The following is a 15,555-nucleotide window of genomic DNA, read 5'->3' as shown; positions in this document are numbered from 1 at the left end:
AGAGGATCCACAGGTCAATGAGTTTTATTGCAGCAAAAACACAAGGGACAGTCATATACACTTTCCTGCAGAGTGACAGTAATAATGCTTGTGTGATATACAAAACAAAACAACATAGGACACACTATTGCAAAATATGGGAATAAGAATCAAATCCAAAACTGCAGTTACTCGTGCGCTTTGATCCATGTTCAGCAGCAAACAAGCACTACAACACAGGTGACAGCTAAACGTAGATCAGATAAATAAAATGGAAGAGCAAACAGGAAATGGGCCTGAAACAAATTGGGTAAATCAATCAAAGCAATTAAACACTGGAAACAGAACCTGTGCAAAAACTGATGTTGAGTACTAAATGGGGAAAAAATGGGAAAATATGGATGAAATGTGCATAATCTACAAAATTAGACATGTCCAGTGTGTTCCTCTGCTCACAGTATAAATGTGGACAGCACCAATTACCTTCATATCATTCATATCTGAGACCTTTGCCCCTCTGTTGCTGAATAACCGAGGCACAGTGCATTTGGCTACAACAAACTCAATCCTGCCAGGTGTATTTAGCCTACTGTGTGCCACTAGTGTGTGTCCTACTTGTGCAAATACATATTCAGAGAAAACGGGGCAAAGTTCAAGTGGTATTTCTGGCATGGTTTCTTCTTCTATCTCATTCCTGTATTGTGGTACAATTTCTTTCACATTCTTCCCTTTTTGGAGGTTCAGTGCAAAAGGAAAGTGTGTGTACAGTGGGGAAAAATAAATATTTGATCCCCTGCTGATTCTGTCCTTATTTCACTTAATCAAATATAAATTAATTTATAAAAAACCTTTACTTATAAAATTATATTATTTCTAGATTTTTTTGTTGATATTCTGACTCTGTTAAAATAAACTTACCATAAAAACTATAAACAGTCCATTTTTTTTGCAGGGGAGCAAATTTACAAAATCAGCAGGGGATCAAATACTCATTTTCCCCACTGTACCATGATATTATGCCCATTTTGATTACAGCTGGTAACTGGCACGTTGGTTTTCTCATGTGAGTCTCATGACCACTCGGACAAATCTTTCCCCCATTAATTAATTCATACATTACATTTTTTAATATACTGATCAATGTTGGAGAAGTTAATGAAATTACTGTCAAAAAATTTTGAAAAAAAAAATCACATTTTCTGTTTCTGTGTTGGTATATGGAACAGCAGGTTTTCCTTACATCAGTTCATCATTTTGTTTCTCTTTGCAATCATTGGCACATTTAGGGGTTTTTTTGCTTAGCTTTCCAAGAAGAGGTCTTATCAGGCTCTGGCTTGATCCCTGGATCATCTGGGCCTGTATCCTTTATCTATTCACTGAAGTTTCATCAACAGAGTAATTGAAACCATGATTTGGATACAGAGTCTGTGTTGAACAGGACTGAGTCCTGTCTCAGACACCTGGGAAGAAGTAGAAGCGTTTGGTGAGAGTGCACCTGTCTTTGGTCGGCATCTGTCTTTTGATGCCAGGGGCAAAATCTTCAAAACGCTGCATGACCTGTGTGGTTGAAACAGACATTGTATGTAATTATCATTACTGCTTGACTCATAAATGATGCTACTTTTAATGCACACACATTATAACAGGTTTATAAAAGCTCACGCAACTCACTTTTCTGAATAGTTCCTCAACGTCATCCTCATGGGCGTGGTTGTTGAAAATGTCAACAATATACTGGATAAGAACAGACCCCTCGACTGGGTGTCTATATGAGACAGTGTCTGCATAAAAAACAAAAGTTGTATTTTATTGATTTTTTACTTCAGATAGCTATACTTAGAGATTATTGATGTTCAGTGTCCTCTATGTCACAAAGTTTGAACTTTAACTGACCAGGGGTGCAGGAGAGAAAAGAGATTAAGTCTTTTTCTTTGTGCACAACTTGCACAGTATCCGACTCAAAGTCTTCCTCAGCGACAGGCGCAGGTGACGGTTTTGCTCCATCAGAAAGAAGCATGGATCCACCCTGACCTGTAACATGTAAAACATCTTTAACACAATTCATGAGAATATCGCTCTTGAAAATAATGCACATTGGGGTGATCATTCAGCAAACTTTTACATGACTTTGAGTTCATGTTTGGCATAACTGCGAGATGAGACCCACCTCCTCTACAGGCCTGGACGATGAGGATTTTGGGTTTGTCCAGCAGCGCTCGACATTTGTTGGGGCTTAAGAGTTTGTAAATGTCATCAATGTGGAACTCATCAGGGGTGGATTGGGTGTCTTCATCTGATACTGAATTGACCCCAAGGACTGCTCCAAGTTTCCCATGAGACATGATAACCACCACCACGCTGTCTGTCTCTGTGACTTTTTCATGTTTGGAGAACTCAATCAGAGCATCCTCCATCTCCTGTGGGAACACACAAACACAGATGTGTGTTATTGTCATTTCTTAATCAAATATTCTGGTTGAAAATATGTTTTCTATTTTTTATCTCCAATACCTTTCCAGTGAGGTTTGTGTGTTTTATCACCAAGTATCCCAGAGCTGTGAGCAGCTTCTCCATGTTCTCCTCATCTTTCTCAGCTCCCTTTCTGTTCATTTTCTTATCGATAAACTCAATATTAGTGATTAACAAGGCCACACGATTCTTACTATTGTCTTTAGGCACAGGGTAAATCTGGAAAACAAATATAAAGGAGGAAAATTTAACAAACGTTTGCCATTGTTGATAAGAAAAACATAATTTGTATCAAAAAGAAAGTAAATCTATCAATAAGATGGAGCACATATTTGACGTGGTCTTTATGAATGACTTACACTTCTATCGTTTTGCTTCTGCTCCCAGAATTTCTTGGTGGTAGAGATGAGCGATGCGGACCGCTCCTGCTTAGTCTGTGGCTCTGCAGCTGGCAACAACACAACAGAATGACCGTTCAAAATGAGGGAGTTTTCTTTGGGTACAACACGTGATAATCATGACAATGTGAAATTACAATATTCTTTTGGACAATAATTAGATACATTATGGCATTTGTCCACTCACCCAGTGGAGCAGGCTGAGCACAGCCCAGGCCCAGTTTATTGTGAACTGTATCATCTCTTTTTTTTAGGCGAGCGATCATCTTCTCACTGGCTGTGTCACCTTTCTTCCTCACTGTATCAATGAGGGCGGCTGCCCTGTCTGCTCTGGCATTGTTATCTTCGAGTATTGACTCGTGTTCTCTATCACTGATGACTTTCTCTCCTAACAGGTCGCCCAGGAGGTCTTTGATTAGAGGTTTTGATACGGTCTCAATGAAGTCAGTCCTCACTCCGAAAAGCTTCTCAGCTACAGGAAAGAAAAGAAACACAACATGTAATATTACACCACACAAGTTTAGATTCATCAAGGAACTCAATGTGTTGAGTATTGAGGCTTTCTCAATGAATGAAGTCAGTCCTCACTCTGAAAAGCTCCTCAGCTAAAGGAAAGAATATGAATGTCATGTTATTACACCACTCAAGTTAAAATTCTTATCATGTACTCACAATCACTGTCATTCATGACCAATCATATAATTCAGGAGTAAATAAATAATGATGAGAAACAGGAATTTCATGATATCTGTACCTCATCAGTAATATTTCTGTGTGTCTTTTGGTTATGCATGGCTTATGCTCTTACTGCAGCCTTGATCAGAAGCCTGATATAAGCTATGCCACTGGAGTTCCTGCTTCGCCTGATCAACTGGAAACTGTTTGTATGGCCATCATCACTATGACCTGCTCAACAGGTTTCAGCCAGAGGAAATCGGGTGATTACAGCCCTCATTTAATGGGGAAATTATTCTTAACAAACACTTAACAAAAGTTGTACCGGACATTAATGCCATATAAGGCATATCGGAGTTGTCTCTTCAGTGTCGTGATCTTATACAAAAGACAGCGATTTTGAACATTTTTAAAGTTGCACCAAACTATTTGGTCTGTTTTTTTGTTTGTTTTATAGTTTTCTTTTACAACTAGGCCGCTAAAGCAAATGGAGCATGAATGAGCGGCTGCAAAGTGAAACTATAAGTAGCCTACATGGCATAGCTACACAGGAAGAGGAGCCTGATTGAGACTCTCATACGACAGACACTCGTTGTAAATTACAAAGTCAATAGAGTTTCGTATGACTCTTGTCCGAGCCCAACAATCAGACCTCCTGTCCTCCTCAGCGTCTTCACAGCACGGAGCTGTCAGAGTAAAGGCAGCTCGTGCGTCGTTCAGTTCCTGGATGGTCGCCTGCATGTTGCCGCCAACACACTGCACACCGTAAAACGCAGTAATTCTCACACTGCATCAGACATTGAGCTCTTACCTGCCATTGTTCAGTTCTTGTATCACTCCGTCCAACCTGAGATGTGCCACGTAGGGTATGGAAACTTTCAAGCTTCTTATTTCTAGTGGTTTGTGTGTCGGGGGCGCGTGCGTAACGGGCGCTGGTAAAGTCACAGATGATGTTTCCTGGTTTGCTCCTCCAACCCAAAGCTGTCACACGCATACAGTGCTCGACGAGCTTTATGTTCCTGATACAGACTAACAACAAGGGCCGCCCCTGGCCGAAACAGAAGTTTATTTGGAGGCCCTCCCCCGGCTGACCTCACCCAATTGCAAATGTATAATAGTTACTAAATGACTGTATAATGGTATACAGTTTAATTTGACAACATTTATTAGTAAGAACAAATCAAATCAATAAATCCTAACTACAAATAGTCATCAATTAAAAAATAAATCAACAAAACATGTTTTCGTTCAAAAAGAAAAAAGAAAAAGTAACTTCAACCCAGAGGCGGTCCTGGCTAGTTTTACGCCCTGGGCGAAACCATCCCTTGGTGCCGCCCCCCCCCAAAAAAAACCCCCACCAACGAACAAACACAAGAATATATTATAATCAGTGTTGGGGGGGTTTCTTTTCAAATTTATTCCCCTACAGATTACTGATTACATGTCCCAAAATCTGTAATCTGTAATGCATTTCGATTACTCAAGTAAAGTAATACTAATTACTACTATTACTATTACTACTTTCTGGATTACTTTTAGCGTATTTCAAAATCACCTGCCTGAGCGCCTTTAACACTGAATTTGATCTTACACATGATCTTATAGGCTACAGTGGTTCCTTTAAATTAAACCATCAATAGGTGTGTTTGAATTTGTCAAACCACAGTTTAATTTGTTATTGATCATCCAGCCATATTTAAATTATTTTTTAAAATAGCCAATCACATAAAGTTATAGGCTTAGGCTATATTAAAACTGAGCAGCTTGACTACAGCCTCTGAACCTCTAAAAAATACACAATTTAAAATAGTTTTTGTTTGTGAGTGTAGGGCCAGCAACATGATGATATTTTGAATATAAAGTAGGCTAATGACAGAAACCACTGTTCCATTTGTAGGCTAAACTAAAAATGTGCTTAAACTCACTTCTCTGCTGAAGTCGGTGTGGTTTTGGAAACAGCCTGACTGATGTTGCTGTTAAACCATGCTCATTAGAAACATCATGACAGTCCCGGATCCTTTTTAACACATGATCCTGTCGCAGTTCATTCATGTTGTTTACCAGAGACCGGACATTGAAGAGGAAGAAGAGGAATATTGCTGGGCATCCCGATAGCAACATTACCAAAATGAAGCCAACTTAAGGGCGAGGAGTTTAGCGCTTAACCCTCCTTTCTTTCCCGCATGAGAGCCCTCTGGGTCGGCGGAGCATCCGACGTCACCTGAGTGTCCTACAAAACACTATTAACAGCCTCTTTCGTCAATGGAACAAGCATGTGTGCCTTAGTCCATAGACAGAATTATCCTCTCTTCAGTCTCATGAGCAGCAGTGAAGTGTTTATGTCATAAAGGTTTACATTTTTATTTCAACAATCTAAGTGAAGCAGGAGCCTCCTCTTAGTTTCACCCCCCCCCCCCCCTTTTTGCTGGGACCCAACCTTTGGAGACCATGGGTCATGGGCTCTAGTTTCATAGACCAGGCGCCAACTGGGTGTGTCCAGGTCCAGGTGCACTTTGCAAGTTTCGTGCACGGCGCACCCCGGCACAGGTACTCCTCCCGTACCGGCACAAGTGGGAAAGAGGGAGGAGAGGAAGCGTGAGTGGGTTTAACACAGCCATTCAGATATTCACCAATCAAATTAGCTCATCTCCTCACCTTTAAATGCACTGTGGGCGATGCGCACTGCAATTTTGTAAAAACACGGGAGGAAACTGATGTTTTGGTCCTGGAGGTCCAAGCTCACTCAATGGCCGAATATATGGTAACACGGACTGAGCAGAAGTAGTCTGGGGGGAGGTTACTGATATCATTAATCAAGTTTGCCCTGATGCACTAAGAACCGATAAAGTGTGACAAAAACAAACAAAAAAAAACACACGCTAATAAAAACGCTCACATACTGTACATTTAGCAGGTAACCTACATTTAAACCCTGTGTAACAGTTGTGCACAGATCACAACAGATACCATGCCTAATGGGTATGAAATTAGATGCAGTGCAGAGGCCCTATACACACAGCGCGTGTTCTGTGTATAGGGGGACGGCCCTGCTAAACGCGAGGCTCTAAGTCAGATTTACTGCTCCAGCTGTGCAGCATAATGTAGCATATATTACTGTCTGTGCTTCATCCACATTTTAAGTAGTTGAGACTGAAACTTGAGACCAGAGTGTTTTTTTTGCAAACTGATTTTAATTCATCATTCAGAAACCATGATGCAAATGTTACTTAAACTGAATTAAAAATGACAAGACTCTCCGGTGTCATCTGCATAGAATCTAATAAAAAATAGTTATCAATGATCTTGTTTCAAAAAGTGGGATTCAAACTTTTGCCCATTGCGGAGTATAGTGGAGATAAAATGTGTCATTTAAACCAGATGACATATTTCTGTTTTTCCGTCTCTTCTCCCAGAACTCCTTAGTGGCGGTGATGAGCGAAGCCCATCCAGCTGCATAGTCTTCAGCTCTAGGTGGGAACAACAGACACAACATAACTGTTAAAAATAAGAGATTTATGTTTGTGTGCAAGAGCTCATGATCATGACAATGTCAAATTACAATACTAAACTGATCAAAAAAAAAATTAAATGCAATTGCCTTTAGCTCTAAGTACCCCAGGCAAGCTCACCTGATTAACGAAGGCTCAGGCCCAGCTGGTCGTGCAGTGTCGCATCTCTTCTTTGAAGGTGAGCGATCATCTTCTCACTGGCTTCATCTCCTTTCTTCCTCACTGTATCGATGAGGGCGGCTGCCTTGTCTGCTCTGGCACTGTGCTCTTCGAGTATTGACTCATTCTCCCTATCACTGATGATTTTATCTCCTAACAAGTCGTCCAGGAGGCCTTTGATTACAGCTTTTGATGCCCTCTCAATAAATTCATTTCTCATTTCGAAAAGCTCCTCAGCTACAGGAAAGAAAAGAAACACAACATGTAATATTACACCACACAAGTTTAGATTCATCAAGGAACTCAATGTATTGACATTTCTTCTCATCAAGTCCTGTCCTGACTCTCACTTGCTGTCATTCACAACACAGTCTATAAAACATATCATCCAGGATTTGATCAATAGCTACCAACTCTAGTCACCTCATCCAAAACTTTTCCTCAAGAAAAAATTGAAATGACACAACCTAAATGCTTAAGGCATTTCAGTGAAGGGTTGGAGTCATGAATGGGATCAAATATTTACAAAATGCTGCCGGCTCATTAAAACCATGCCACCAAAACATCAACTACAAGCTTAGAACAGTTTCAGTTTTATGACAATGCATTTTTTATAATATATAAACAGGTTCATTTATTGTTTATTTATGAACATTTATTTATAGAAAGGAACACCTACTCTGTCATTTTATCTGCAACATTTTAAACCCCCACAATAATATTTTTTTTGCCTTTTTGTGTCTTTATTCTGACAGGACAGTTGGAGAGAGACAGGAAATGGGGAGCGAGAAAGAAGGGCAACGCCTCATGCGGGCTGCCAGGAGTGGGATTGAGCCCAGGGCCGCTGCAGCAGGGGCTATAGCCTCTGTTCATGGGGCGCCTGCTCTACCAACTGAGCTATACAACACTCCTAAATCACCACTTACATGTTTTATACTCCTCAGAAGAACTACCTCCCAATGCAAAGACGAAAAACAAAGAATGACCTTGGAGTGACCAAGTGAACTAATACGTGAGGGTCAGTATGCATGAGAATAAGGCGAGACATGTAGTGATGAAGAAAGAAAAGGAAGTGAGGTGAAGGAAGAAGTAAAATGAGAGAAATAAGGGAAATTCACTGATGCCATGTGTCAGCTGTGTCCTTCAGCTGGAAACTGACAATGGAAACCATCAATATGATCTGTTTCATAATGCTTTGGGTTCAGTAAGAGAAAATCTCATCGTTTAAAAAGAAAATCTGATACAAACTTTTAATGGTCTGACCTGTTGACATATTACTGTTAATCCTCATTCTGAACATACACTAAACAGACACACACCGAAATTATATTTCATACAAAAGTCTTCTAAATCCAAATTTTGAAAAATCTGGTCTAAACTTTTATCAACAGACACTCATTGTAAAGATCCTCAGGTTTCTGTTAAATATGTGTCACATGATTCTTGCGTCAAAAGAATCATCGAAGTGTCAGAAAGAGTCCTATTCTTAACTGAACCCAAGTGTAAAGGGGCCCAAGAATCGACAGCTCCTGCTCAGTGTAAAGTCTCTGGGGAGGTTGTGCCAGACGCTGCTGTTAATCAGAGAGCGCCGTGTTATCATGGCACTAAAGACGACAGGAGTTAAACATGTGATCCTTGGGCTCTGGCAGATTTACAACAAGTGTGTGTTAGATAACGCATACGTTACTTCTATAGGCGCTCATGCAGCCTCATCTGTGCTAGTAGACTTAGCTGTTGACAAAGCAGGAAATGTGATCCAGCCTTTTGAGGTTTAAAAAAAAAAATCAGATTTTGAGGCCTTTTTTAAAGTTATAACTTTGAAATGACAACAGTGATGTATCTTGCATATTTTTCATAGACAGTTCAATGCCTGTCTGTTTAGTGTATGTTCACTTAATTAATGTTGATTCCTTATTACATTAACGGACAGACAATGAAGTCACTGTTGTCATTTCAAAGTTATATGTTATTCTGCTACTATACATGAGATCAGAAGGGATGGTGTGGTATATTGATGTGTTGATGAAAAGAAGGGATCACCGCTGACACGTCTTCAATTGTATTCAAAAAAGAGGTTTATCAACAAGAAGAAGATCAGTGTACAAAAATGCCGAATCCTGGAGCATCTCTGGTCCAAAATGAGATCTCTCTCTCTCAACTCAAAGACCTTCCTTTTTATATGTTGGCATATCTCCAACACTCCACCTTCTCCGGACAGAGAGAAACCTCCCGTCCAGATTGCCAATGACCTTTGACTTTTTACCTTTTAGGCTAGCAAAAAAACCCATATCCTGTCAACCGGGTCATTCAGTCATCTTGGACCATGCATATCCCATTAGGTCAGATGACTTCTAAGCAAATTGTGGAACCCATGAAGTAGAGCATCTGTCCAGACACTCCTTCAGTTCCAAACAAGGCACACATACAAAGAAGAATACATGATGATGATAACAAGATATTAAAACTAAGAACATTAAGGAGTATAATATACTACAATGGAAATAAGAGCCATGCAGTGATAGTGATAGTGAGGCAAGCAAAGGAAGTGAGGTAAGGGAAGTGAGATGAAGAAAGGAGTAGGAAAAATTTAGAATAATTAGGGATATTCACTATCTGTGAGGAAGAAGCCATGCTGGTTAACCATGTTCCCCTGCTTCACTAGAACAGCTGGAAAGCGTTTGCCTTGGAGCATCAGTGTGATAATAACTGTGTAATAATAACTTCTTATGGGGCTGACCTGCTCACTTAGTTGATGTTAAACCATAATATAGCCTCCTGAACATAGGCTACATAAACAGACACACATCGAAGGTAGCTATAGCCTATATACAAATCCAAGATTTGAATACGGTCGCATCGCTATTTTTTTCACACACGAACATAAACTGAGCATGAATGAGCGCCTGCAAAGTGAAACTAGAGTTTGATCGAGTGTCTGTCAGATAAAAGTTTCATATGATTCTCACCCGAGTCCAGTTCTGTTTCCTACTCATTTTATTATTGTAGGAGTGACACTATGTGGGTTGTCGACCCAAAATGTTTCTAAACTTGTTGCAGTGGTACAAAAAGCGGTTAATAGGATGAGTCGCGCTGGCTGCAACTGCACTCAGAATCAGAATCAGAATCAGAAAACCTTTATTGTCCCCCTGCACATAGCAGTGGAATTTTTTCTTAGACGTGTGCATACGTGCACTCTGTAACTTCCCAGCGCTGGTTGAAACACATCCCCTCCGCTGTGAATAATAAGAGCATCCCCGGGAAGAAGATGTCGGAGGAAATCAAACATCTTGGTGTTAAACAAAATCTGACTCTGAGTGAGATCATGTGAGAGCTGTAAAGTTCTACAACACCGGTCCGATGTTTAGGCTATGCGTAACATCGGAAACAAACATATAAATATAAAAAGTATATGTCACGATTCTTGCCAGAGCCCAGTCAAGGAGCTGACAGAGTAAAGGCAGCTCGAGTAGTTCGTTCAATGACCGCCTGCATGTTTCCGCCAACACACTCCATACCGTAAGACGTAGTTATTCGCTAACTGCTTTAGACAGTGGTCTCTTACCTGCCATTGTGTAGTTCTCGTATTACACTATTCAAACCGAGACCTTTCACGTAGGATGTGAAAACTGCCACGCTTCTTATTTCCAGAGGTTTCTGTGTTTCTGTGGAGACTCGTGCGTAATGCGCGCTAGTTCTCACCCAGTTTCCTGGTTTACGCCTCCAACCTATTCTAAACTTCCAGCTCTAGTGTGGGGCGTGCGCATATGGACTGGGAGTCGGGGTGTGATTCACCGTGTACCATCTCAGTTTAGTTAAGACTGAAACAATTAACCCAATACAACGCCCTCCTGTCTCTGGAAATGATGAAAAACTTTCTCTGACTTCTATGAATTATCAACAGTTCAACCATGGCACCAGAGATGATAGCCTGTAGGGGAGAGTGGGGTAATTTGTGCCATGGGGCAAGTAGTTCCACCCCTGTTATCTAGAAAACCATAGAAGAAGTTGGTCATGTGACCACATATTTTTGAAGGGGCATCCATTTCACTCATCCTATCAAGAAGGGAGACACATGGCTTGAGAGGAAAGCACATTTATGTTCAAAAAACAAGTTTTTGCCCTCCAAAGTAAAATTTCTATGATCAAGGTTTTTTGATTGCCATGTTTGAACAATTATAGATAACTTTGAAAACAGTTCACACATGTTTTAGTGCTTTATTAAGCTACACCATGAGTCTATACAGTTAGCATGATGCCAGCTCAAAACAGCTGGGGAATCCTTTTTTCTCAAAATGCTGGGCTTGGGGTAATTTGTGCCAAAGGGCCTGGGATAAGTTGTGCCAGTGGCAGTGCTGTCTGTGTATAGGAGAAACATGGCAGTGGGCACGGATTTGCTTGAAACTTAACATGTGTGATGAGGGACTGCCCCTGAACACACCTGCCCAGTCTGGTTGTGCTCGTAGCCTGGTGGATGAACAAAACATGGCGTTTCTTTGCGCCCCAGCCCCCAGCGTGCCTCAGGCCCCCGCGACTACATGGGGACAAGCGAGGGCCCGATCATCGCCGCTTCTGGCTTTAATTTTGTATTGAATGTCTTGCTTTTATATAGCATAACATTTGTGAGATTAAAATGATCTGTTTTACTTCAATTATCAATGGCACAATTTACCCCAGTGTATTCTCTCTAATGGCACAACTTACCCCGCACCGGGGGCAAGTTGTGCCAGAATTTTTTTTTTTTTTCTAAAGCTATATTTCTGAAACGGTTGATTTAAGATTCAAAGTGATTGTTCCCAGGGATGCACAACATCCTAAACTATATGTACATAATTGGGGGCATTATTATAATCCCCTTGCTTTAAAGGCAGTTTAAGTAAAAATTGGCACTACTTACCCCGCTCTCCCCTAAGCCTAATGACAAGCACACACTTATTTAAAAAACTAAACACACACATACAAATAATAGGCTAATAATTCACCAATTACCAATAAAATAATCGTTTTATTTCAAACGGAAATAATTCATCATTCACAAAACTTGTCATTCCAGTTGAATTAACAAGAAAATGACAAGACAGTGCAACAGGACATTGTGTCTTCTGAATGGCATACTTTTATTAAAAATAGAGTTATTAAAGATTCTGTTTAAAAACGGTATAGGCCTAGAATTAAAACTGCTGTTTAACCCATTGTCAGTGGAGTAAATCTGTCAATGAGATGCCGACTAACATTTCATTTATTCTGTTTCTCCTCCTGGGGTGAGGCTGAGGCTCTGCTGCTGGCACCACTTCAACGCAACTGCTCAGGTGGAAGGATTTCTGTTTGGGTACAAGAGGTGATAGTCATGACAATGTGAATTTACAATGATGTATTTGGATAATAATTACATATGTCATCATATACATATATCCACTCACCCATTGGAACAGGCTGAGCACAGCCCAGGCCCAGTTTAGCATGAACTATAGGATCTTTTCTTTTTAGGCAATCGATCATCCTCTCACTGGCTTCATCACCTTTCTTCCTCACTGTATCAATGAGGGCGGCTGCCTTGTCTGCTCTGGCACTGTGCTCTTCCAGTATTGACTCATTCTCCCTATCGCTGATGATTCTCTCTGTTAACAGGTCGCCCAGGAGCTGAGTGATCAGAGATTTTGACACGGTCTCAATGAAGTCAGTCCTCACTCTGAAAAGCTCCTCAGCTAAAGGAAAGAATAAAAAATAAAAAAAAGTTATGTTATTACACCACTCAAGTTTAAATTCATTACTTGAGGAATTTAATGTACTGACATTTGCTATCACTGTCATGCACAGCCAATCATATAATCCAAGATAGAATACATAACAGTGAGAAACAGGATCTATTTCTGTATGTCTGATATCAATATGATTTCAAATGTTTGGGGCACACTTAGCCTATAGGTTAATTATGGTTTTGGTTTTGCATGGTTTGTGCTCTTCCTGCAGCCTTGATCAGAAGCCTAATAAAAGCTATGTCACTGCATTTCTGATTTAGTGGCCATGACTGGTTGAAGGAGGTGGAGCAAATCAAGTTCTTGATTACAACTGTCCTTTAATGGAAAACAGTAATTCACAAGAATGTCTGTAAAAGATCTTAGCCAGGAGTTGATCAATAACTAAGACTAACTTTAGTACTTTCCTTCTCTGTAAGTTTTTCTACCCAATTTATTAATGTTAATCCTTGAGCATAAACAAAGTTGTATTTGGTTTCAAAATCCAAAATTTGAAAACTCTACACTGCAGTTTCATCACATTGTTTGCTGTTTTAGAAAAAAAAAAACTCAACAGGTCTAATAAATAAGGGTAACTCTGACCATATACTGTACATATAGCTGATCCTGATTTAGTTCAAGTATTGTGTGTTCAGTCGTTACACATGCAAATTACACATTTTTTGTGCCATTGAAGATTTAATGCGAGTGAGTTGGACACCTAACAGGAAGGTGGGGGAAGAGTAAAGGGTGTCTACCTCCCTACAACCATGCCAACATAAATCTGAAAGAGAGTTATACATTTTATTAAGCTTGTAGGGTATGGTGTATGCTCTGATCATCTGATACATGCACATTTAGTTAGGGATACAGAATGTTTCCAAATTCTGTCTGTGTGAAAGTGAGATACCAGATCTTCCTCCCATCTTATCTGAGTCCTGCTGTTGCTAATTGGGGGAAGGGAAGAAGGAATTATGCCTGAGACCAGTCCCTTTCCAACTGCAAGCTTTTTTAGGGTTTTATCTAAGTTTTCATAACCACCTATGAATGTAGTAGTAAACCTTTATTTTACCAGGCAAGAATTGCTAAGAATACATTCTTATTAAGGCAATGGCCTGGTAATGATCCTTTTTAAGTTATGTTTGTAATAACAGCTTTTAGCTGGAGATAGAAGAGAAAACGTGAATCATTTATATTAAACAAGTAGCCTATAACATTTCCGAGACAGATTTTATAGTGCTGTCCTTCATAATTTGCCCTAAATTATGTAAACCACAGTTTTTCATGGAAGGACTGTCTGTTCAGTGGGTAAATACATGCTGAGAAGAGAGGGTTACTCGTGGGCAAGAGTGAGGAAAGGTCCCCGCAATGCCTGACTCCTCTTCAGCGCCTTACAGCACGGAGATCTCAGACTGAACGCAGCTGGTGTCCACTACACATTTTTACCGCCAACACACTCAACTCGGTAAGACGTGGTTACTCACAAGCTGCATTAGACATTCAACTCTTACCTGCCATTGTGCAGTTCTCCTATCAAACTCTTTCCACCGAGATGTGCCACGTGGGATATGAAAACTGTCCAGCTTCTAATTTCCAGAAGCTTTAGTGTTGTGCGTAATGCGCGCTGTAGTTGTCACGATAAGATATGTTTCCTGGTTTGCGCCTCCAACCTATAGCACTGTCAGCGGTACAGAGTGAGTCTCTGGGCAACAACTGAATCGAAGGCAACTGGGTTACCTTGTATTTATCTAGGGAGACGTTTCGCCTCTTACCCAAGGGGCTTCACCAGTTTAACGCAGGGGTCTGACAACAGTGGAGCAAGAAGACCCAGTTATTTATGTGGGTGTGTGTTCACTAAAGTATACTTTCGTTAGGTGGAGTTTCGACCATGAAGTGAGTGTATAGTATGGAGTCGGGGTATCACACCGTAATACCATCTCAAACCTGAGATGTTAAAAAAGAAAATAAAAAAGGATGCAATGAAAAGGAAGACACACACACACACACACACACACGGGGCGTCCCGTCAGAGCTGTGAATTGAAAGTGAGGTGAATTTGTGGTCAGGGTGGGTCACTGCAAAGAAAAAAAAACCTTCACAAGCAAAAACCAAAAGTTAATCAATAACCTGTTAAACCTGCAGAAACGAAACTTGAACATGTAGCCTATATAATCACAAACTATATAGGCTACCAAATGCATTTACTTTCGTCCTGAGTAACTTTGCCAAAAAAGAAAATATAGACACATATTCTGACCAAAAAATAAAATAAAGTTCTCCCAACTTGGGGCATATTCATTATTTTTTGTCACTGAGTTTACTGTTCAAAATGTGGCATCAACAGTGTTGAGGCAAACCATGTGTTTGTCTGCATTAAGTACAGTAGCTCACCTGGTTAAAGAAGAGCCAGAGCGATCATCCTCCTGTTGGCATCACCTCCAAATTTTCTCCTCACCTCATCGATGTGTCTCTTTGCTCAATATTTAACATATTATCACTCCAAAGGTGAGTTAGGAGGTCCATACAACTTTCTCCACAAACTTACTCCTCACCCATGCGGCTGCCTGTCCATCTGGGGAAGAAGCAGGAAATAACTGATTTCTCAGGGGAATGTAAAAATAAGCTTGTTTTCTT

General features: G+C 40.4%; 1 protein-coding gene across 4 annotated transcripts; it reads right to left on the bottom strand.

Annotated features, from left to right (window-relative positions):
- On the bottom strand, window positions 1–14,677 carry caspa (caspase a). Of its 4 annotated transcripts, XM_085796354.1 has the most exons (9): window positions 14,433–14,677; window positions 12,706–12,891; window positions 3,034–3,132; window positions 2,808–2,896; window positions 2,491–2,667; window positions 2,147–2,396; window positions 1,873–2,010; window positions 1,651–1,760; window positions 1,159–1,536 (listed from the first exon to the last, which is right to left on the bottom strand). In XM_085796354.1, exons 1-9 carry the CDS (start codon window positions 14,437–14,439, stop codon window positions 1,432–1,434), a joined length of 1,161 nt encoding a protein of 386 aa, XP_085652480.1. In that variant the 5' UTR covers window positions 14,440–14,677; the 3' UTR covers window positions 1,159–1,431. The 4 variants fall into 4 exon arrangements, with proteins under 4 accessions (XP_085652483.1, XP_085652481.1, XP_085652480.1 ...); XM_085796357.1 differs by lacking the exons at window positions 12,706–12,891; window positions 14,433–14,677 and adding an exon at window positions 10,752–11,014 and having other exon boundaries at window positions 1–1,536; window positions 3,034–3,318; XM_085796355.1 differs by lacking the exons at window positions 12,706–12,891; window positions 14,433–14,677 and adding an exon at window positions 4,333–4,543 and having other exon boundaries at window positions 1–1,536; window positions 3,034–3,318.
- Window positions 14,678–15,555: the final 878 nt, after the last annotated feature.

This window comes from Trachurus japonicus, chromosome 13 (genome assembly GCF_045865225.1).
Source record: "Trachurus japonicus isolate A0001 chromosome 13, Traja_1.0".
NCBI lineage: Eukaryota > Metazoa > Chordata > Actinopteri > Carangiformes > Carangidae > Trachurus > Trachurus japonicus.
This window is presented reverse-complemented; position numbering and strand designations above follow the sequence as displayed.

Bases quoted from the DNA above. Each gene is read 5' to 3' on its own strand.
- caspa (XM_085796354.1), bottom strand. The intron at 2,011-2,146 runs GTGGGTCTCATC...TACATGTTACAG, and splicing joins CGTCCAGGCCTGTAGAGGAG to GTCAGGGTGGATCCATGCTT. The intron at 1,761-1,872 runs GTCAGTTAAAGT...TTTTTTATGCAG, and splicing joins TTTTCTCTCCTGCACCCCTG to ACACTGTCTCATATAGACAC.